The sequence below is a fragment of the Lissotriton vulgaris genome, chromosome 5, assembly GCF_964263255.1.
Source record: "Lissotriton vulgaris chromosome 5, aLisVul1.2, whole genome shotgun sequence".
In the NCBI taxonomy this organism is placed as follows: Eukaryota; Metazoa; Chordata; class Amphibia; order Caudata; family Salamandridae; genus Lissotriton; species Lissotriton vulgaris.
Window position 1 is genome coordinate 216,395,254 of NC_141693.1, and position 23,825 is coordinate 216,419,078.

Here is a 23,825-nt window from a genome sequence, read left to right on the forward strand (position 1 = left end):
GAGTTGGGCTTTGAATGATGGTCTTCACTGACATCACATCATGGCTACTTTCCTTTCTCTTCCAAGCCTCAGCATCACAGCATTTCTCTGACAGATGCTGCACCTCAGGTTAAGTATCTCAGCTGGGCGCTATGGTTTCATTCACTTCTGTGAAACTGCCTTTCCATTTAGTGATGTATTCATATGTAGCCACAGCTGAACCTAGTGTATGATTGAGAAGTAGACTAACAGGGTTACAACACACAGACAAGTACATTCACAGTGATGCTTCAGGTTGCGTCGGTGTTGCTTCACAATAACATCTCTTGGTATTACATACATTTAAAAGTTTACTGGTGGTAACGCTCTTTCAATCTACAAAACAATGGTTATTACCTGCCGAAAATGTATTTTTTGGGTCGTAGCCTAGATTTGCTAAATACATTTTGGGGGCATTTAGGAAGTTGACCTGAGAACGCACTCCACCGGCTGCGTTCCATTTGTTTTGTAGCTCAAATTTTCTGGCTTTCTATTTTCTGACTATTTGTTTTAGACTGTCTTGCTCGAGTTTGTCCCTCTAGTTGCCCAAACCTTGTTTACCTCTTTCTTCCACAAACTCGCTTTCTGTAAATAGGCCTTTAAATCTTGCTCTTATCTTGTCACATTTGCTGTGTATTCAAAGACAGAGGTCAAATGTCAGGCTGTGTCAAGGAAGCTTGGTGTTTATTTTTGTTTCTCGGACTTCAAAGTGAGAGGATTTGTGTGTCAATCATGCTGGCTGCTTGGGTCTGCTTGAGGTAGGTTGTCATCCTTCCGCTTGCCCCCAGATCGAATCACTGCAGCACTGGATAGCTTACCTCCCCGCATCCAGGTCGCGATTAGCCCTCTGAACCATCGGACCCCCGCCTGATCCACCTCAAACTACTTAGCCAGGTCCCAGTACCAAACCTCTCCGTACCTTGGTTCCCTTGCCGGAGCACACACAGCGGTCACTCTGTGAGCCCCACCTTGCCGGATCCTTTCGGCGCACCCCCATTGACGTCTGAATTTTTGCGGTAGTACCAATCCAGCACTACACTGAATCTAGTAACCATTGTCCTGATGATGACCTGGAATTAAACAGGTCGAAACTACCCAACAAAAATCGGTGGCATTGTTGTGGTTATACAATTCTGTCTAAATCGGAATACTCACTTTGTACATATCTGCATTGTATTATTGAAAACAATTACTGGTTTTTATTATTTTTTCGCCGCTCACGCCGTTATTTTCACCCCTGTGTCACTGCACAGTTCACCGTCACAAGCAAGTTCAGTGCACACTAGTGGGTTATGGTTACCGTATATAAAATTGTTCTGTAGTGCTGTTACACCTACTTACAAATATTACTCTATAACCTACGCAATCCATTTGTGGTCTCCCTTCCTTTTTCTCCAGCTCCTTCGAATGATGTATTCTATTTCTATAACTGTCCTCCTAAAATGATTTCCAGTTGAGACACTGTCGCTTTGTTACATACTCATCCTGGTCTCACCTGGGTTAACGGGTTTACTCCTATATTTTGTTTCACTCTATCATACACCACGCCACTCCACTCCACTCATTGGACTCTACCCTACTGCAATTCACTCTGCACTACTTTATATCACTGCACTCTACCCCAATGCACAGAGCCACTTCCCTCAAAACCAATGCACTCTATGCTAATCTACTTTGCACCACTGTACTTTATGCCACTTCACCGTAGGCCACTCTACGACACTCCATTCTATGATGCTCTACTCCATTAAACTCTGATTCACTGACACTCTACTCCGCCCTATGCCACTTCGGTAGATCCTACCTCACTCTACCCTACACCACTCCAATTAATGCCACTCTACTCCACTCTACACTACTCCATGCCATTGCACTCTACCCCACTGCAATTTACTCTGCACTGCTCTCCTTTTTGCCACAGCACTCAGCACTATTCTATGTCACTGCATTCTACGTCAATGCACAATATACCACTTCACTCAAAACCAATGCACTCTATGCCAATCTACTCTGAACCAATGTACTTTACGGCACTTCACACTAGGCCACTCTAGTCCACTCTATGATGCTCTACTCCATTAAACTCTGATCCACTGACACTCTACTTCACTCTGCCTCTCCACAGCACTACTCCACTCTATGCCATTCTACAAAGCTACTCCATTGTACAACGCTCTATGCAACTCCCTCTACGCCACTTTACTCCAAGGTATTCCAATACACACTATTCCACTCTATGCCGCTCCAATCTGACAATCTACTCTTCTCTACACCACCTACTGTACAACACTCTACTCCACTCTACCCAGTACCCTCTACGCCACTCCACTCTGCTCTACACCACTCCAGGACACTATGCCACTCCACTCTATGACACTCTACTCAACTCTGACACTGTACTCCACTCTACACCACTTAACTTTAAGCCCTTCCACTCTGACACTCTACTCCCTCTATAAAACCCCACAACACTGTACCCTACTCCATGACACTCCACACCACTATTCTACTGTACCCCACTCCATGCCACTTCATCACAATCCGCTCTACTAAACTTTACGACACTCAACACCACTCTCCTTTACCCCACTGACTTTTAGTCATGCTGAACAGCAGCTACTCTGGTGTACAACACAGCAAAAATATATTGGCAAAGCCAATATATCTTACATAGGTGATACTTATTGAATTTGCCAATGCTTGTTAAATATGGGAATACTTTCTGCCCCTGCCGATGTAAGTGGGATGGGTGCCCCTTTCATGATGGCATTAAAATCACTGTAAAATAGGTGCTCCAAATATCTATTCATCCAAGAAAAGGTCCCCCGTAATCTTATCAAGCCCTGGAGCTTTACTGGGGCATTCCTATCTCAGGGGCTGATATATCCAAAACATCAGTCTAATCCCTTTCTTGTCCAGGCCCGTGCTGCACTATCTTCAGGTTGAAGGAATCAAACACTATCTTCGCAGAGTTGTCAAGTTATCTGTGACCCAGTCCAGACACATTTGAGGACCTTCGGTTCTCCCACCAGGGAGTCTAAACTGGAGAAGTAGGTAGCCCAGTCATTTGCTAAAATATTGTTTTCTGTGGGGCTAAAGCCATCTCTGCTTCCGGTAGACACTATATTCCAAAAGGAGCGATGGTCGTTCCTCCTAGCAGCGACCAACAGAACATCTCACTTCCAGCGCTCCCATTCTCCTTTTGCCTCAATAATGCAATTTTTATAAGTCATCCTGGTAACCTGGATCTGCAATCCATCTCGATTCTTTATTACCTCAGCCAATGCTATCCTGGGACCTCTACATTGCTTATTAAACCAGGTGGGGAGCTCTTCTTCACTACTACGCGCTTGGTCTCAATGAAAAAATTATTTCTGGTTCTGTAATGTGCACACCCTTCCCAGAGACTCCGGTGAGTCCCAGTGCAGATCTAACAATAACTAACCCGCAATACCGTTAACTACAAGCCTGTAAACCTCCCCAACAGCTCCTTGGATATCTTTATAGTACTCCATTTGACTCTGGTCCTACTAATAGCCGTTTTAAGCCTTCTATAGAATGGCTCCGAACAGTTGCAAGATATGGATGAATTAGAATCCCAAGGATGAGAAGAAGGGCATTGTGGTCATTGTCATGACACAGTGTTATTGTCATGTCAATCATATAAGGTCACAGCCTTACATCCAAAATTACATAGTCAATTAGACTAGTGTTATGCATGCAGTTGAATGCATGGTTACCAACTTTATCAGAGGTTGATCTTCCATTACAGGCACGGAGTCCCTGGTTGAGAGTAAGTGAATTAATTTGGACTGCCAGAGGTGTTCATTTCTTAATGAGGGGTATTACTAACCACAAGATACAATGAGTTATCCTCTTCTGCTGTAAGGCCCTCACTGTCAGCATCCAATGGTTAAAATTGGCAATTGCCGTCGCCCTCCACAATTTTTCTCACTGCAACAGGTAATGTAGTTGGATGGGAGTTTAAATGATCTCGAACCAGGGACTCAGTTTTATTCCTTGCAGATCTGCAATACACATTATTTATGTGGTAAACTACATTCAGGGGGACACTCAGTCTAATGCACAATAAATATAAGGAGCCATCTTGATCTCCTTGTTGTACATACTAGAATGGTTCTAGCTCCCAGACTATTAATCCCCCGGATGGCCTAACCTTCCAGATAGTTACAGCTTTCTGACTAAAATATTCATATCCTGTGCGGAAAAGAGACTTTAATGATCAGGTCTCTTGAAAAAGACAAATCGTACTGGTCAATAAACTGGCACCATTCTGGGCTAGTCAATTTGGAAGCTAGTCCGGCTTCATTCCATGAAACCAGCTTAAATGATGGAGCTGTTATGGTGGAAACAAGGACTCTATCACAAAAAGTACGAGTGGTTAGACCATTGCTTTCCACTACTTCAGATATAGCACTTACTATAGTATCACTAGGCAGTATAGTATTTACAGGATGGACACTTGATCCCACCAATTAGTGCCAGGAATCACCAATGTAATCAGGCTTTGGCCAGTGGAGAGCCCATATCAAATCTGGTATCGATTAGGAGCATCAGGCGTCCTCCCTTATGGCTTCATAAATTGACACCCATGATGCCAGTCCCTGTTACTCTTACAATGGAAGATGCAGACTGGGTAACATCGGCAAGTCAATCTACACCTGTTAAAATGCTGTATCAATTTGAAGTTGGAATTGTAGAAACATCAAACATTACACACAGGATTGGCACCAGCAGAAACTGATAGATTACAAGCCCTTAATGACTGTCTATTCACAGCTATCTGGGTTAAGGCTACTTAAAAAAGTGGCCTAAAGGCAGTAGTTCTATATACCTCCTAGTTATTGGTGTGCTTAAATGTCCAGTAAGAAAGTTCTGCATCAGTAATGGTGATCTAAAATTTACAATGACACATTCGCCACAGCGATCCGCCTCCCCTGGTAAAACCAACCCACCCTGGGAGTCAATAATATATTATTTGCCAGAGATAGGGAAAAATCCCTACGCCGTACCAGCAAGTCCAGTGTTTAATCAATCAGGATTTATAAAGGGCAGCAAATCACCCATGACGGTCTCAAGGCACTCGAGTTGCTAACGGCTTTGCAGTGCTATTTTCATTCAAACAGCCATGTTATGGGCCTTACTGTAGAGCCGGATCTGGTTATTGAGGTCTTTGTTAGTGTTAGAAGAATAGCATTGCCCAGACACCAGGCCACGTGTCGCCCTAGAAGTCAGATGGGATATTTGCTCCAGTGAGGCCTGTACCTTCCTGGTTGCAATCAATTCATGCTCAATTGCTTCCACGAAGGTAGTAAGAGATACAAATTCTTTTAGGAGGAGGTCTTTAACTTTGCTAATGCCATCCTCCATAAATGGGTCTAGCCAGGAGGGTGTGGATGAAAAGATTCCATCTGAGCTCTCCGCAGTTGGTAGTGCCTCCTCCTCCTGGTAAGTTTGACTAGCTACCTCCATGGTTTTATTACGGGCTATTTGCCTGGGACATTTGGCCTTCACAGATGGTTGGGGGCTTTCAGCGGGATTGGACACGGTACCAGGCACAGCCCCACTATTTACAGGGTGAAAGGCAGTTGATGAATGCACAGGTGTGTTGGTTAATCAAAAATATGTATCTGGGCCTGGGGTTTTTACATGAATGTGGAGAAAGTCTACTTTGCATGAGTTATATTTCTGGACTAATTACCTCCCTAGCCCTCTGGAGCATACTGTCAATTGAAGTACTTTTCACGGGAAGGGTAAAAGTGGATGACTTTCCACAACTTTCATTTTTCCCATATTCACCAAAGCACAGAAGATCGCACAACAGCTATGAACTAAAGGGAAAAAAACACACAATATACACAATAACAATGAAAAGAGGCACCTCCAGAAACACGAGCCCAGGAGAGCCTAAGAAAAATGGCCCAAATCAAACTCCTCTGAATACAAATGAACCCACCCACAAAGCTAAACAAGCGCTGTAGTCGTAATATAAGCGTGGCTGTGTCCAGGATTTATAGGAAACCTTCCGGCAATTCGAGGCGCAGTCAGGGGCTCCCCTGAAAAGTCAAATGCCCCTAATGGAATACATAATTCCTCTCTTTTCTAAATTAGTTTGTGAATTCTATTGTTTTGTTTTCGGATAGTAATGTTGTGTTAGAGCTGATACAAAGAGAAGTCTGCAGCTCTGTTGTTTAAGCCCAAAGGAATTCACTGTAAGAGTTTCCCCTACCAAGGACAGGTGGAAAGTTCCCCTCTCAACTATAATCCAAGGTCACATAGTATCTATAATATTCTTTCAAACTGAAGCTTTTGAAGAGAACTTCTCTGGCATCTTATCCCAAACATTATTTTACAAAGAGCTAAAACAACAATAAGTTCCCTTTAACAAAGCGTTTAAAGTCACTATTCTTTTGGTATTCTTGGTACGTGGCCAAACTAAGAATCCTCTACAGACAAACTACATCCACGCCTTGCACTTAGTGCCAGAGCCACAGAGAATGCTGCACACACCCTTCAGCTATGAGCAGTGGATGCCACCTTTTGCCATGCCCTATGCCCAGTACCTGTGCACCAACAATCGGATGTGCACGAAGAGCCATGGGCCCTTCACCTATCCCTGTGTGCCATCATCTTCAGCACACGTCCTTTTTTCCATGCATAGCAACGCAAGGATCAACAGTAGTGTGTTTGGTGACACCCAGCACCCCAGAACTATGCTACTAGAGCCCAGTTGTGTGCTGCGGCCTCTCTGCACAGATGATGGCTTTGATCCACCCTGTACCATGCCCGATGCCTCCAGAACTCAATGCACCCAGGCTTCTATGTGTATATCAAATACAGTACATTCAGAATATAGCATCAGTATATGCGAGTAGTATACTAATCATGTCATGAACCAGAGAAGGCTTGGAAAGTTACTATGCCACCCTCCCAATGAAACTCAAATCAGGACCCACACTTAACATAGGGTTATTTACTGGCCCATGCTGTTATCAAATTATATCGAAATACACAAGGTTATCAGAGTCGCGTACATTTTGTATTTATGTACTCAACATTTCAATGCACACTAAGGATAGCTGATGTACAAATATGAATCCCTAAAGAAGTCATGGCATAAATCGTGAAACCTAAGTTGGCACAGTATGTGAACATTTGCATTGGTTCAGAAAGGTGGGCACAAATGTAAAGAAAAGGTGTGAATAAAGTTAATACTCATGCAGTTTATTTTATTGAAAGAAATGTGGATCATATTGTATAGAAGCAAAATGTCTGACGGTCTAATGATTCCAAGCTAGATGATGTTTATATATTGAGATGTTTAATTTGATTCACAGCAAATGTGGTACTCCCACACAGCTTCCGGTTGTGCTTTGAATGCTATCCTTGGTCAGAGGAAGAAAACTCATGAAAGCACCATCATTCTGGTCCTTCCTACAACATTTCTGTCAACAATTAACTTTTGTAATAGAGAAGGTACAGCAGATTTTAGCAGCGTGCATGGCCACTTGCTCCAGCGGGTGGCTCAGTGCCAGTGCACCATCACATTAATTGGAGGGATAGGAAGGAAAGAAACCAATGTCTGCCATTCATGTTCCCATGTCTCGGGCGAAGGTGGAGGCATGAAACTACGACCAACAAAGCAAACACCCAGTCCAACAATGAACTTACTGGAGGAACACAAGCTGGGGGCATTAAAGTCACACCAAAGATGAGAAATAGGGCAGCCCTGGAGAAGCCTACTGGCACTAAAATTACAAGTGTTGGTACATTCCTTTGGGCGTAATAAAGTTGGCATGTCGTCTAAATGCCACTCCAGTAGTGAGGCCACTGGTCTCTATATACATGTAGCATTTGTTTGCCTTAGTTGTTCCTCAATCTGAAACACCAGCTCTTACCCACAGCTAATCAAGTGAATGAAAATACTGAAAGCATAGCTCGTTTACCGCATATGCTTGGTCCCCACTGGTAGAGTAGCATGCCATCCGTGGCTATCCTCATTAATTCTTGGGGGGTTCACACTGCTCTACCAAAAAGCACTTAAACTAATGCCCAACCACACATACACACCTGGTAGGGCATGTGAACCATCCAATCCCATACACCTCTATACATAGCAAGCATAATACCAAAATCCTATTTGATCAAATCCACAACATTCACTAAATAAGATATTTCACTCATTAAAGGCATGAGTAGTAATTAAAGTATGGTATCACAGTGCATGTTTGAACTCTCATCAACTCCACTCTGCTTACTTAACAATACTTGCACATAGTTAACAAAAATCTAAACATCATTCAAATTGAATCCATCAGGAACAAATATCGTACTTTTAGCAGATGGAGGGTTTTGTGGTGGTGGAAAGACTGAGTCATGTTCTGCATCAGCTGAAATGTTGGAATCCTGAGCCGTAGCCTACTCATGATCTGTTGTTATGATGCATGAAGAGAGAAGGCGGGTGCTGAGAGCCAAGCCTAGACACTCTAGTTCATAGGTACTCGCAAACATTTGTCCAGGGGCCGCACTGATGCCATCAGGGGAGTGGGTCAGGGTTTGTGTAAACAGGTCTAAAGAAATGTTAAATAAACAGGCAAGCATTTATTTGTAGGTTAGAAAATGCTTGCTTATTTTTTTTTACTTTTTTAAAAATATTAGTTATCAGCAACTAAACAGCACCTCAGGCTGCTGTTCACCAGGGGTGCCACGTGTAAAGGCCAAGAGGGTCGCTAGCGGCCCCCGGGCCGTACTTTGAGTATCACTGCTCTAGTTATTCTGCTTCAAGACATAAAAGGATAAAGTAACTTACTCATAGAAGTGGGATTTGGAGATGGACAGAAAAGTACAGTCTCTATTGGCCTTGATGGTGAAGATGAGGGGCTCCCCTGTGAGTACAGCTAGCTGGCCCACCAGCTCTCCTGGGTGAGTGATAAACAGACAGGTCTCTTCTTCACTTTCGATTTTCTTCTGATAAACATGAAGAAGCCCTGAAATCACAAACCGGATACTGACATCCTGTGGAGAACAAGGTCACAGTGTGAATCAACTGTCAGCTGCAAAAATAAATAACTATTAGCTGCTAAATTGTAGAACTTGATCATGTTGTTGAGTAGTGAAAAGCAAAGCCAACAGTAGGTAGATTCTCTTAACCGACAACAGAAAAACTAATTCAATCAAGAGGGGTTTGTAGAAACAATCAGATTAGCAAGCAGCAAAACCTACACACCTTTATAATTAAACATTCCCTGTCAAAATGAACAGAGCTGCAGTCTACTGATGGGCTCATGTAAAGATCCCCAAAATTCACCTTACAACTGTGCACAAACGAAGTTTTGTTATCATGCCTTAACATTTGGATTTGTATTCCTGATATGACTTGATAAAACCCAAGTTCTAGGTCTTTCAGAAAATGCTGAATTATTTATCTAGGGCTTCAAATAAAAAAACCCTCAACACAGCATCAAGTATTCGTCAGTGTTGGGTGTACAAGACCTAGATGTGACTAAAGGCCTTATTTAGAGTTTGACAGACGGAATAATCCATTACAGACATGAGAGATTTCCAAACTGCCATAACAGAAGCGCACAAAGCCTATTACACTTCGAATACGGTGGACAGGATATTCACAACGTTTTGATGGAGTATCGAGAATGTGACACTCTAAATGAGGCCTTTTCTGACTTTTTCTATGACTATATAGAGGGGCAATATTCCAAGGAAATGCTCTCATCTGATATAAGAGGCTGTTACATGGAACTAAACAAGGCAGAGCACATTACTACAAATGTTCAGTGAGCAATGCAATTTGTATGGGACACTTTTAAAAGAAAGCAAAAGTTTAAGACCGAGAGAAAGGTAGAGACAAAAAGTGGCTTTTAATGACAAACTCAGTAATATGAACAAACAAGCCTTGCATTTCCCTGAAGGAGCAGTAGTTATTGTCTCCTGGAACTCTAACACTGCTAAATGTGTGAGAGGCCCTCTTATGGCAATATGCAGCAGGACCCTAGGCATAAATGACATTGCTACATGACCAAGGGAACTACAATAGTGAGTAAAAACTTAGTAAAGAGAGCACAAAGAAACAAAACATGGCTACTCATTTAAATGTTAACTGTCAACAATAAAGAAGACCGAACATGTCGTTGTAGAAGTAATACAACAGGAAGAACATTTACCAAAAGAAATGAAAGCAATAAAAACAGACTAGCATGATTAATATATCGATATAGATATCTCCAAATTAAATGCTTTGGCAACAAACTTATTTTTACCTGGTCTCCCTGTTTAGATAGAATTGTTCCACTTCCGACCTGATGCAGAGTCACTCGGCCTGTGAGCAGTGAAGGATTCTGTGGGGAAAGAACATTTGTATGAGCTTGAAGGGATTAAATGATATTATTTCAAAAACGGTGTGATTGATTCATTACCAGTATTTGACACAATCATATCAGTTCCCACTGGTAAGGTGGATCCCATTTCCAAACTTACTTTTAGAGCAGAAAATAGAACGTTAAATGAGGAAGATGCAATCGCATACAACTCCTGTTTTTCCCTTTTTCCATGTGGACATCAGTGATTAGACACATGGTCTTTGTTGGACTACATGCAGCCAGTGGGCCAAGGAGAGCACTGTTAGAGGTACGTACAGATAAGACAAGTATATTGAAATTGATCTCCTTAGGTACCAGAGTTTCTCACAATGTTATTTACGACAGGGAGTCGGGCGGAGAAAGGGATAGGCGGCTGGGCGGTGGTTTTCTCGCTCAGTCAGATAGTATATTATGTAATGGGAATGAGGCAAATGTTTAAGTCATTTTGTAGTTCGCTTTGATTCGTGCTAGCTAATAAGTGTACTTACACCAAGGCATGGAGAAACGACAACACTAAAGTGTTGCCTTGCTCCGAGAGGATAAAACACTTTTGGGTAACCCAATAAACCCTTGTAGGCTTGGGCAGTGAACAATATAAAGTAGAGAATAGCTACAAGGGATTTTGTTTATAGACTACTTCAGTTGATTAACTGGCAACAGTCTTAGGAGTTAGTTATCGACAATCTAACTCAAATGTATCTATAGGATAACCACAATGAAGGTTGATATAGATCACAATAAATGAAAAATCAATAAGTAGTCTATAAACAAAATCCCTTGTAGCTATTCTCTACTTTATATTGCTCTGAGAGGGACACAATGTACAATTATCTGTTTGTGTGAAGACTTTGTAGTACAGAAAAAGAGCCTGGCCACAATGATTTCCTGAATAGAAACACACTAGGAGAACAAGCATCGGCAAAGCCTATAGGTCTTACCTATGTGAGCGCTATTGGCTTTTGAAGTGTGATTTAGCCATGAATGTTGTGGAGTAGATGTCAGGGTGGATTAGAGTGTAGTGGAGAAGAGAGGCATAGAAAAGATTAGAGTAGCATATGTCATATAGAGATGTGTCATAGTCGAGCAGCATGGAGTGGATGGAAGTGAAGTGGATGGGAGGCGCTAGAGGGCGCACAGCAAGATGGCCGCACCCTAGTGCAGCTAAGCCCGGTTAAGTCACAATCCGTCTATTATCTGCTCCAAAGCGCTGCATCAGCACCCCTTTTTGGTCTGGGCTTAGTTGTACGGCCCTCTGGCAGGTTTCGGGGGTGTCAAGTAGAGGTTTTGGCCACCACAGTGCCAGAAAACAGGCCTTGTTGTACAGGAGAGCACTCGCAAAATGGCACCCGCTGCATGACTCTGTAGCGAAGCGCATCTCCTGGAGCCCCTGTGGGTGTAGCTGGAATGTGGGTGTACTGCTCCCTGGTTGCGCATCATTGTGGTATCCAGTCTCGCTTGGATGCCTCCGGAGCGGGACTGGAAGCGGAGGTGTGCGTGTGTGCCCCCGTGCCCACCATAAAGCCTTGGAGTGCGGAGCTGTGGACGAAGAACAGCGGCTGCCTGAATTTGAGGATACTAGCAGAAGCGTGCTGCAGATCAATCTGCTCCCTGTGCCAGCGGTGGTAAGTGGGGTGCGGCGCTCTGGGTGTAAGGACCCTGGGCGGGTTTTGCGATGCGCAAGCTGCGGCGGTTACCGGTGAGAGCGGGCACTGGACAAAGTGGCGGGTGTTGGGCAGGCCCGAATTGCTGCGTTGCCTGATGCTGCCAGGGGAAGTGAGGAGACGCGCTGTGAACCGCGCGTGTGCAACAGTGGCTGGCTCCTTCGGCGTACGCTCTATTGGGGGCACTTGAGGCCTGCATAGACTGGCTGTTACTGTACTGCTCTAGCACCTGCCAATATACAATCATCGAGGAGGAAATATCACTCTGGGCCTTCCTCGGCGGCCCGGTATAGTCCTGCACCTATTTGACCTTGCGCTCCAAGTTGTTCTATTGTGTGGCGTGCTGCATTGGGACCCCCCAGCTGTGCCGCTCTTTAGTGTGTTAGCTGGATCATAAGGATCTGGAGCTGCTTCATGGGGGACCTTTATCTGTACCTGGTGTGCACTGAATCTTCTTGAGGGTACTTGTCAGATTGGCACCTCAGGATTTAGTGTGCTGAGTAGCTCTCTGTTGGAACCCCTTGCTCTAACAGCTCTAACAGCTCTCCATCAGAGATGCTCTTGCGTTGTGCACAATTTCCTGAGATGTACTAGTGTAAACAGGAGAAGGAGGCACCTTTAAGTGTGTCTGCAATGGGGAGAACTGATAAAACTCATGCACGTCTAACATTTGAGGCCCGCAAACCTGGTAAATCATCACAAAAGGGAGCCTCGGATTCGGAGGCTGATGCCCCAGGCGACCCCCTCTCAAAACCACGCTGTTGACAATGCAGCGCAGCCTTCAATCCATTGAGGGAACAATGGCTGCAGTGAACAACCGTCTAGATCACACGTTGGCGCAGCTGGAGAAGCAGAGGGCCCGTATGGGGGAAGTTGAACAATGGGTTTCCGCGACGGAAGATGGGTTAAGTGAAGTTGCTGGAAAGGCGGTCAATATGGAGAAGGTGCTGTGCCTCATTCAGGCCAAGGATTTGGAAGCACGGTCCTGGCACAATAACATCAGGCTTACGGGGCTGCCAGAGCCCACGAATGTGGGAAAAATTGAGACTTTCATGGAAAACCTCATCAAGGATATTTTTGGAAATGAGCAACTCTCCAGCATGTTTATCATTGAGCGGGCCCATCGCTCTCTTGCAGCGAGACCTGTCCAGGGCGCCCCACCTCCCCCAATAATAGTGAGACTATTGAACTACAGAGACTGTGATACTATTTTGCAGATGGCCAGAGACAAGGGGAACATTGAGCACCAGGGTAACACTTTGGCCTTCTTCCCGGATTTAACCATGGCTGTGCAATCTGCTAGAAGGGAATTTGGTGCAGTGAAAAAATGTTTGCAATCTGAAGGGGTCCCATATGCAAAGTTATATCCTGTTCGTTTACGCATAGGTCAAATGGAGACTCTTAAAGTTTTCTCCAATCCCATGGCTGCCCTTGAGCATGCTAAACAGTTGAAACGCAGGCGGTGTGAATCCAGCATGGCCTTAGAGGATGGGGACCAATAGAGAGATGTGTTGATTATTAGATGTCTTGTATCTTCACTCTTTCCATCAAGGTTGTATTATGCACACAATTTTGCAAGTCCTATACGTGTATATTTACAGGTGAAACAATCTGCACTTCCTGGAGATAGTGAGTGCAAGTTATAATGTGCGCTGTTGGTGGTTTGGGATGGAAACTTTGGCACAGTTACGAGACCTGCTCAGCCACCTCCTACTGGTTGGGAGGCTAGTAGCACTCTTCGCCCCACTAATGGGTGTACCCCAAATGCAAATTTCTCTTGTTTGGTTCAGTTGGGAATGGATTGGAATGGATGGGGGGGATGGGGGTGGACTTCAATGTTTGTTCAGACGTCTCCTGAGAAGGGGTTAGTAGTGGAACAGTGAGGCTAAAGCAGGCAGCGGTGACGCTATTGGGGATATTGGATGCTGGCAACCTACATGATGTCTGGCACCTTCAACACCCTGAGGATCGATAGAGCACATTTGTATCCTAAGTGCATGGGACATGGTCCCGCATAGATTTTGGGCTCGTCTCCAAGGTCATGTGTACTTGGGCTGTGAAGGTAGGGCATATGGCTCAAACACTCTCTGATCATTCCCCGGTGGTTCTTGATTTATAGGTATCCAGATGCGAGAGGCCACCCTTTGCATGGTGACTGCAGCAAACTGCGTTAACTGACCCGTTTTTTAAACAAACTATTTGCGAGGAAATTCGCAACTTTTTTCGCGAAAATTAGGGATTAGTAGAAAGTGCCAGAGTGCTGTGGGAGGCGTTCAAGGTGACCATCAGGGGAGCTTGCATATGCGTGCAGTAGGGAGTGTTGCGGGACCTCTGAAACAGAATACACAAATTGGCGTCTGATATCTCCACACTCGAGCACAACTACGAGAAAACTCACTCTCCAAAGACGTTAGCTGCAATAAGAGACCTTGTCACTGAACACAATGAAACAGCTGACCAGGAGTTATTACACCGATCTAGACGCAGTACTGCCCGCTATTATGGGGAAGGGGGCAGTCCGAGTCGTTCTTTGGCGCAGAAGCCACCAGCGCCGCGTAGTCAAGAGTGTATTACGGAACTGCTGGATGTCGATGGGGTCGGACTCTACTCAAATCCCGAGATTTGCGATATAGTCCTACAATTTTAAACAAATTGTTACACAGCTCGGGGAGTAACACCAATTGAAGAGATACACTCCTATCTTGAAGACGTGGCACTGGGGTGCCTTTCCAATGCACAACGGGAGTATCTTATGCAGTCATTTGATGTTGAGGACGTTAAATTAGCTGTAATGTTCCTACCTACATGCAAAGCGACGGTGCTGGACGGGCTCCTCAGCGAGTTTTATAAGACTTATGTGGATGACCTTGCCCCTAGGCTTCTTGCAGTATATGCAGAGGCATATGAGGAGGGGAGACTCATCTACCCTCAAAGAGGCCTTGCTGGTGACCGTGCTAAATCCAGACATGGCCGCCAATCGGTGCGGCTCGTGTAGGCCTCTCTCAATCATTAATATAGACGCCAAGATTCTGGCAAAAATGATAGCTACCAGGCTTCAACCGCTGGTCCCCCTCCTGGTCCTACCGGACCGGTGGGGATTTGTGTTTGCCCAATCAACAACACATAACCTGCGCACGGTCTTTTCCACGTTGCATTATTTTGATCCAGATTTTGAGTCAGTGGCGGTGCTTCTTGATGCAGCAAAAGCTTTTGATTCCGTCCAATGGGACTATATGTCCATGGTCCTCACCAGAATGGGCCTTCCCCCATTTTTTCTCCAATGGATCAAAGTGCTATACACGGAACCTGTTGCTCGTGTGCGGGTTAACAGGTGGGTGTCTTTGGCATTTCCTATAGAGAGAGGCACTCTGCAGGGGTGCCCCTTGTCGCTGATGCTTTTCCCATTGGCACTAAAGCCTCTGGCTTGTAATCTTCGACAGAGGCACGCAGCAGCCGCACTGCGCTTTCGGCAGAGACCACTTGTGGTCTCCCTGTATGCCGACGACATGCTATTATACGTTCGAGATCCCGCCACTTTCTTGCCAGAATTATTTAGGGAGTATGTTAAAATTGAGATGCACTCTGGCTTAGGGATTAACTGGGCAAAATGGGTGGTGTTCCCGCTGACGGCTGGTACGAGGGAGTTGGAACTGGATTTTCCGCTATAGTGGACTCATGACCCTGTGAGGTATTTGGGGCTATGGTTGCCCAGAGATCCGGATAAGGTGATATCTGAGAATTATGGCCGAGCTATTACGCAGATCACTGAGCAGGCTGAAAGGTTAGCGCACTTGCCCCTTTCTCTCGCAGATAGAATAGCGGTTATAAAAATGACTTTCCTACCTAAGCTGCTCTATTTCTTTGTTAATATCTCTATTAAGTTGAATATTCTGCTGTTTAAGACGCTCCAATCGGTAATACTCACATTTGTATGGGGTGGTAAGAAGCCCATATGTAGCTGAGATGTCCCGGTGCAGCCATTTGATTGTGGCAGGTTTGAGGCTCCAGATCGGACTATATTATCTGTGCACACAGGCGCAGGTAGCGCACTATTGGCACTTTCCGCAGAGATCTTTTCAACCTCATTCGTTATCTAATCGGATGCTGTTCTTCCAATGCCACTGCAAGCAGCAACTCTTTCTGGGGGGTCAGGAGGTCCTAGGACTGAAAGTAACCCAGTGCAATGTACTTCATAGACTTGGAAGACGTTAGCTAAAAGGTCACTGCTTCCTTACTTGTACGCCCCGCGGTTGCCATTGGCCTCGAATCCAGACATCTCTGCGGAAAGGGAGAAGCCAGTGTTGCAGGAGCTGGCGGCTGTCGGGATCACCCGGATGAGGCACCTGTATAAACAGGGTCAATTCCAGTCATTGCAGAATGTGCAGGGGGGTAAGAATCGTGGATTCATTTTGAGTTTCACATATGTCAGAGTCCGGCATGCTGTAAGAGCCATCTACCCGAACTATCCGGATGAACCCACAACTCTGCTGGCGTTGCAGGTGATGCTGCTGGGGGAAGAGCAGAAGGGCTTTATCACCAAACTATATAATGCCTCCCTGCGGGAGCGGGAACTGGGGGAACATCCCTCGTATCTTAGATGGCATAAGGTGCTAGGGTCCATTCTCACATTAGATCTCTGGAAAGCTTGCTGCAAGCTAACAGGTCGCCTCACGGCGAATTGTAATCTTCGCATTATCCACTTTAAATATTAACACCAGCTACATTATACCCCTCTTTAGCTCTATAGGTATGGTTTGCACAAGTCTGTTTGCTGCGTAAGGTGTGGGCAGGCTGATACTGACTTCTTGCATTTGGCATGGATGTGTGCAGGTATATATGCATTTTGGTCCAGGGTGGTGAAGGTGCTTACTGATATCGTGTTGGAACCGATACATCGTGCCCCAGAGATTTGCCTTCTTGGAGATGTGAAAGGTCTTAAGCCCTGTAATCAACGCATAGTTGCAGTTTCCACTCTTTTGGCCAAAAAGGCTGTAGCGCATTGTTAGGGGGCGAAACCCACTCAGACTGTGAAAAAATGGATCCGTGACTTACTTTACTGTAGAGACCAGTTGGGGGTCTATGCGGAAGAACGGCCCGAAGCTTCACGCCCCAAGGATTTCTGGGCCCCGCTTACTGTATATCTGCTGGCCCACCCAGATCTGATATAACCCCCATCACACATGCCTTTTAATGGTTGTGTAATAGTTGCTTTACTAAGATAGTCCGACCAGTGATTATGTATATGCTACTCCACTCATGTTTGTGTATGATATACAAGATTCCTCACATGTACAATGCATTGTCATCTGCTATGCGAGGGTGGGAGGGGGGCTGTTTACTGCTGGATATGACTCACATCCTTATGTTTGTTACAATGCCTGTTGAAACTAATGAACATATTTTTTTTTAAGATTGAAGTGAATCTGACTGGAGTAGATTAGCGTCGGCTGAGTGGAGTGGAGGTTAGTAGAGTGGAATAGAGTGGATTAGGGGGTTAGAGTGGTTTGGATTAGAGTGGATTAGAGTATAGTGGATTGGATTAGAGTGGATAAAAGGGGATTAGAGTGGAGTGGACTGTATTAGAATGGGTTGGATTTGAATGAGTGGATTAGAGTGGAGTGGATTAGAGTTTAATCGATTAGAGTGGAGTGAGTGGTGGATTGGAGTGGAGTGAGTGGATTGGAGTGAGTGGATTGGAGGAGAGTGAGTGGACTAGAGAGGCATGGATAGGGCATAACAAATACACACAATGAGTTGTCCTCGCACAATTGCTGTCAAGTACAAAGCTCCTGGAACTCTGCCCCCAAAAGCACATTAAAAAAAGAAATGATTGTGACCTTGTGTATTGTAACTTGTGTTCTTATAAAGACTATGGGTCAAGTTTGCGCTATAAAAAATTGTTAAAAAAACAAATAGTAACTCAATCACAGTGCAAGCAATGGAAGCACACTAAACAAGAGAAATCAATTTGTACTTTGTCCAAGCGCCATACAAAGAACGGAAGTGACATAGGAACTGACGCCTGGAAAGTGCTGCCAAATTAGAATGCAGTTAAGAAGAGTGATAATGATGCTGATGAATGGTAAGTAATGAGCAGGTTAAAAACACTTTTTGGGAATGTTTTTATTAGATACCATAGGTTACCAAGTGACAACAGTGCATGCTTGCTGCATGCAGGCTTCACTGTGGGATACTCTACCTACCTGAAGATTCCTCACCTGTTTACCATCCCTCAGGTGCTAGAATGGATCTGGTAACTTTGCAATAGCTCTCCCGCGCCCATAGCTACTTTTGACTATGTTTCGGCATCAACTGCAGTGGTGATGTAATGTGCCAAGAGCCATTTAGTAGCACCCGGGCACTATTAAATCAGTTCTTCATCCATTTTTTCCAAGACTTAAGAGACAGACTAGGTCAGCATCCGATAAAACATGAACATGCAGTGCAGGAGAAACTAAATTGGAATCTTATTAATTTCAGAAGTCTATGACCATACTTTATAAGAAGGAGGTGGGTGCGATTGGTGAGCAATCTACAGGTAGATAAAGTATCCACCAGAAAGATTGTCCCTGAAGTTACATAACATTTTCTTCTGATGGTTACTTCTAACAGCAGATGCCTCCCCTTTCGAATAGATACCCTAGGAGTACCTTTTCCGGGGGAGGGGTCTTAAGAGGCGTTCAGACAAGGTAATTTGCAGCACTGAACAAGCAAAATGGCAATTTCTTGTCACATCCAAATTCAACCAACAGTCTTTGTGAATTTGTGAAAAAAAGCTCATGTCGCTGAGCACCAAATTCCTGTCAAATGTCTGTTGCATTGCCTAGGTCAGTGCATATGCTCTAGTGGAATGAATGGAAATTCCTTCTGGTGGTTCCTTTTCAGCAACTGCTTAACAAATGTTATTCAAACGACGATCCATCGTGACATTCTCCTTCTGGACTGCCATGCTGCCAATATATCCAACAAAGTTGATTGTCCAATCAAAACTACTTTGTCTGATCGATGTAAAAGCTGACTGCCCTAATGAGGGTCCAGCCAATGTAACCTCATCCAGCCAATGTAACGGTTTCTTTGGTAGGACGGGCCGAAAGGCAAAATGTGAGAAGTGTAATATACTGCCTCATAAGGAACAAAGTTCCTTAGGTTGCAAACTTTTTCAAGGCTGAATCAGACTTGTCCCCAAACAAACAATTACTGAAAATTGGAATGTCCATGAGGCTCACCTGATCATCGCCTGAGAAGTTGGTGGATTTCAACCATACATGACTTGAAAGGGCCACTGAAAATCTCATGGCTTTGGCCACAGCTTCCACCATGTCCTGGTCCGCCCTAATTATCTGCCTAGTGGTATCTTGTCTGCCCCTGACCACCTGTGCCGTGTTTTTTTAATTAGTCAGACAGGCTTGGCACCATGATGCTTCCCATTTCCCACAAAGTGTGGGTGTACATTGCCGACAGGAACATGGCAGTCATTAAAGGCATGGCCAGGCTCCCTGCTAAAAACACCTTCTTCCCCATGGCTTACAGTTTCTGGATGTGCCGTAGAGAATGCCCCTGGAGTAACCAAGTTCAAGATGAGGCTTATACTACCAAGCTTTCTGATTTAGGGTGCATGGACAAAGTCTTGGTCTACTGGAGCAGGTCTATTTAGTCAGGTGATCAGCCTAATAATGTAGTATACCCTTCCACCCTAAGCGTGGAAGGGTATACTCAGATGTGAGTCCCTTGCTCATTGCACCATCAGGATTCAAGCAAGCCGGGCCGAAGACGGCTGAAATGCCAGAAACCGGTCCCCGGTAGCTTGTTTCCTTCCCAGTGTAAGAATTGGCTTTTGTAGTTTGGTTTGCCCTGTTCCCATCATGCACTGGGACAGGAACAGACTAATTTGCATACAGCCAGGTTCTGAAACTGGGATGGTGCAGTGAGCTAAAAAACGGTGTTGGATCTAGCCCTGATCTCTTGACTGGGTGAGAGTATTCTGTTTAATTCAGAGACTCTGTCCCTCACCACCCCTTGTTGTAAATATTTTTGTCCACCCTAAGCGTGGAAGGGTATACTCAGATGTGAGTCCCTTGCTCATTGCACCATCAGGATTCAAGCAAGCCGGGCCGAAGACGGCTGAAATGCCAGAAACCGGTCCCCGGTAGCTTGTTTCCTTCCCAGTGTAAGAATTGGCTTTTGTAGTTTGGTTTGCCCTGTTCCCATCATGCACTGGGACAGGAACAGACTAATTTGCATACAGCCAGGTTCTGAAACTGGGATGGTGCAGTGAGCTAAAAAACGGTGTTGGATCTAGCCCTGATCTCTTGACTGGGTGAGAGTATTCTGTTTAATTCAGAGACTCTGTCCCTCACCACCCCTTGTTGTAAATATTTTTGTCCACCCTAAGCGTGGAAGGGTATACTCAGATGTGAGTCCCTTGCTCATTGCACCATCAGGATTCAAGCAAGCCGGGCCGAAGACGGCTGAAATGCCAGAAACCGGTCCCCGGTAGCTTGTTTCCTTCCCAGTGTAAGAATTGGCTTTTGTAGTTTGGTTTGCCCTGTTCCCATCATGCACTGGGACAGGAACAGACTAATTTGCATACAGCCAGGTTCTGAAACTGGGATGGTGCAGTGAGCTAAAAAACGGTGTTGGATCTAGCCCTGATCTCTTGACTGGGTGAGAGTATTCTGTTTAATTCAGAGACTCTGTCCCTCACCACCCCTTGTTGTAAATATTTTTGTCCACCCTAAGCGTGGAAGGGTATACTCAGATGTGAGTCCCTTGCTCATTGCACCATCAGGATTCAAGCAAGCCGGGCCGAAGACGGCTGAAATGCCAGAAACCGGTCCCCGGTAGCTTGTTTCCTTCCCAGTGTAAGAATTGGCTTTTGTAGTTTGGTTTGCCCTGTTCCCATCATGCACTGGGACAGGAACAGACTAATTTGCATACAGCCAGGTTCTGAAACTGGGATGGTGCAGTGAGCTAAAAAACGGTGTTGGATCTAGCCCTGATCTCTTGACTGGGTGAGAGTATTCTGTTTAATTCAGAGACTCTGTTCCTCACCACCCCTTGTTGTAAATATTTTTGTCCACCCTAAGCGTGGAAGGGTATACTCAGATGTGAGTCCCTTGCTCATTGCACCATCAGGATTCAAGCAAGCCGGGCCGAAGACGGCTGAAATGCCAGAAACCGGTCCCCGGTAGCTTGTTTCCTTCCCAGTGTAAGAATTGGCTTTTGTAGTTTGGTTTGCCCTGTTCCCATCATGCACTGGGACAGGAACAGACTAATTTGCATACAGCCAGGTTCTGAAACTGGGATGGTGCAGTGAGCTAAAAAACGGTGTTGGATCTAGCCCTGATCTCTTGACTGGGTGAGAGTATTCTGTTTAATTCAGAGACTCTGTCCCTCACCACCCCTTGTTGTAAATATTTTTGTCCACCCTAAGCGTGGAAGGGTATACTCAGATGTGAGTCCCTTGCTCATTGCACCATCAGGATTCAAGCAAGCCGGGCCGAAGACGGCTGAAATGCCAGAAACCGGTCCCCGGTAGCTTGTTTCCTTCCCAGTGTAAGAATTGGCTTTTGTAGTTTGGTTTGCCCTGTTCCCATCATGCACTGGGACAGGAACAGACTAATTTGCATACAGCCAGGTTCTGAAACTGGGATGGTGCAGTGAGCTAAAAAACGGTGTTGGATCTAGCCCTGATCTCTTGACTGGGTGAGAGTATTCTGTTTAATTCAGAGACTCTGTCCCTCACCACCCCTTGTTGTAAATATAATAATGAGTGGGGCAGAAGTTTCCTTGTTCCAGGCCGCCTTGAATGGTTCAGTCAATTCATCAATAAAGGGTAGTCTCGCCTCGGATACAACCAAAGCAGCATGTAATATCTCCGTCAGAATGTTTGATTTAACCTCTGCTGTGTGTGGTGGTAATTCAAGCACCTCTGCTGCTTCTTGAAGGATTGCATGAAAGAAGGCTACCTCAGGAGATGCTGGAACTAAGGGACACTAAATCTCAGTTTTCATAGAGGTTTACAGTCCACTGGTGTTGTTAAGTAGCAAGTAATCAGCCATGCCTGAGGGTGCAGGGGATTGCAAACTCGCTTCCTCGCCACTGTCATCATTGTGTTGCACAGTATAAGTCATCTGAGTCTAGACATTTCCAACTAAAGAGGTCCATTTTCTGACAAGTCCCAGAATGGGTTTCATTATTGTACCTGGCTTCTTCAGCCAATCTCTGTGCTTTCTGACTAGATCTCAGTGGGATCACCTTGGCTTTTTGGATCTGTCCTGAAGGGTGGCATATGCCAGTAGAGGCTGGAGCCAGGGAAACCACTGGTAGGGCCCAGGGTAAAAATACACCTCTATCCAGCATTGGTAAGCCTTGTGAAAAGTGACAAGGATAAACCCAATTAAAACCAAATGCTGAATTTTGGGGGACAAAGGATTCCAGAGAAGTGCCATAATAGCATGCAGGAAAATCAGACTGGGCTGGAGAAGGTGCAGGCCTCGGGACTTCCGGATAGTTCAAAAAAGGTGCTGGAGCTGGGAAAGGTAAACAGTCTGGAGTTGGCAAATTAGGAGTTGCCAAAAGTTTTGGGGAAAGGCAAAGTTGGCACCAGCGATACTGGTAATAATTCCAGGGTGCAGCAATGTCAGCCAGCTCCAGCTCCAAGAAGAATGCCATTAGAGGTGGAGCTTGACGGGAGAACTTACCTCTAGAGTGATGTCTTGCAATGGAGTTATTCTGTCTCCTCCTCTTGTGCCTACTTTTCTTCTTATTCTAAGACTGCACAGATGAAGAAGAATGTGACTTCAAGCCTGATCTCAACAATAAATGGCACCAGGCTTCGTGCTCGTCACATGTGTGCACCATAAACAGTTTTGCCTCTCACTCTTGTATTACCCTTGTGTGCATGAGGTTGCAGTTTTGAAACATGTCGGAGTAGTGCTTCAATCCCAAGCAGCATAGGCAAACCGTGTGGCAGACATAGATGGGCATATGACACAGCAGGAGTAGCTGGGATTAAAACTAGAGGTCTTAGAGGAAGAAATCCCTGAAGTATTGCAAGAAGCCCTTGAAATAGAGAGACGCTAGTGAAATATCTTCATGGTGAGCATCTGTGGTGAAAGGCGTAGAAAAAAACCGGATATGAGGATGCCAGGGTGGCTCTACATGGCTCCAGTAACATCACATCTGCGCCACAACAATTGCAGAGAGACAGCTGGCGCCGCATATCGACAAAGAAAAGCTATAATAGAAATTCTGAATCCAGCGTAGTGCCTGGGCATATTCAAAAGGGAATGAATCTGGAGGTAAAAGTATCCATCTGAATGTCTGGTTAGGTAAGTGGAGCATTGGTCCAAGCAGCCTTCAAAGCAAACATGGACTAAACCTGTGTCTTACTTTCCCTTTCAGCCATGAGAAAAGGTGAAAATGAAAGTTAACAAAAGAGAAGCCTTTGGTAAAGTGAGCAGTATTAATATGGATCAGCTTGTTTGAAACAAACCTTATGGTTAAATGTAGAGCCTGTTCGGAGAGCAAGTTTATTGGAGGAAAACCACACCTTGCACAAACCAAGCCAGAAAATAATAGTTAATTCTGGAGACACTGGAAGGTATGGGGAGGAAAAACAGCTGTTGCCTGATGGGTCCCATCGGCCCAGTTCTGCACCAAAGAAAGGAGGAAGTAGGCACTACCCCAGGCAAACAAAAGAGAGGTATGTGTGGGTGAGTGTGTGAGATACATCACTCTCAACTAGGCA

General features: G+C 45.1%; 1 protein-coding gene across 1 annotated transcript in view; it reads right to left on the reverse strand.

The window, feature by feature from the left end:
* Positions 1 to 23,825, reverse strand: part of PNPLA7 (patatin like domain 7, lysophospholipase) — a 1,710,105-nt gene that overhangs the window by 1,141,236 nt on the left and 545,044 nt on the right. Inside the window, exons 16-17 of the mRNA XM_086921192.1 lie at positions 10,314 to 10,391; positions 8,849 to 9,054 (exon numbers count right to left, since the gene is read on the reverse strand). Of these exons, the coding sequence (XP_086777318.1) occupies positions 8,849 to 9,054; positions 10,314 to 10,391 (284 nt within the window). The remainder of the gene's footprint in view (positions 1 to 8,848; positions 9,055 to 10,313; positions 10,392 to 23,825) is intronic.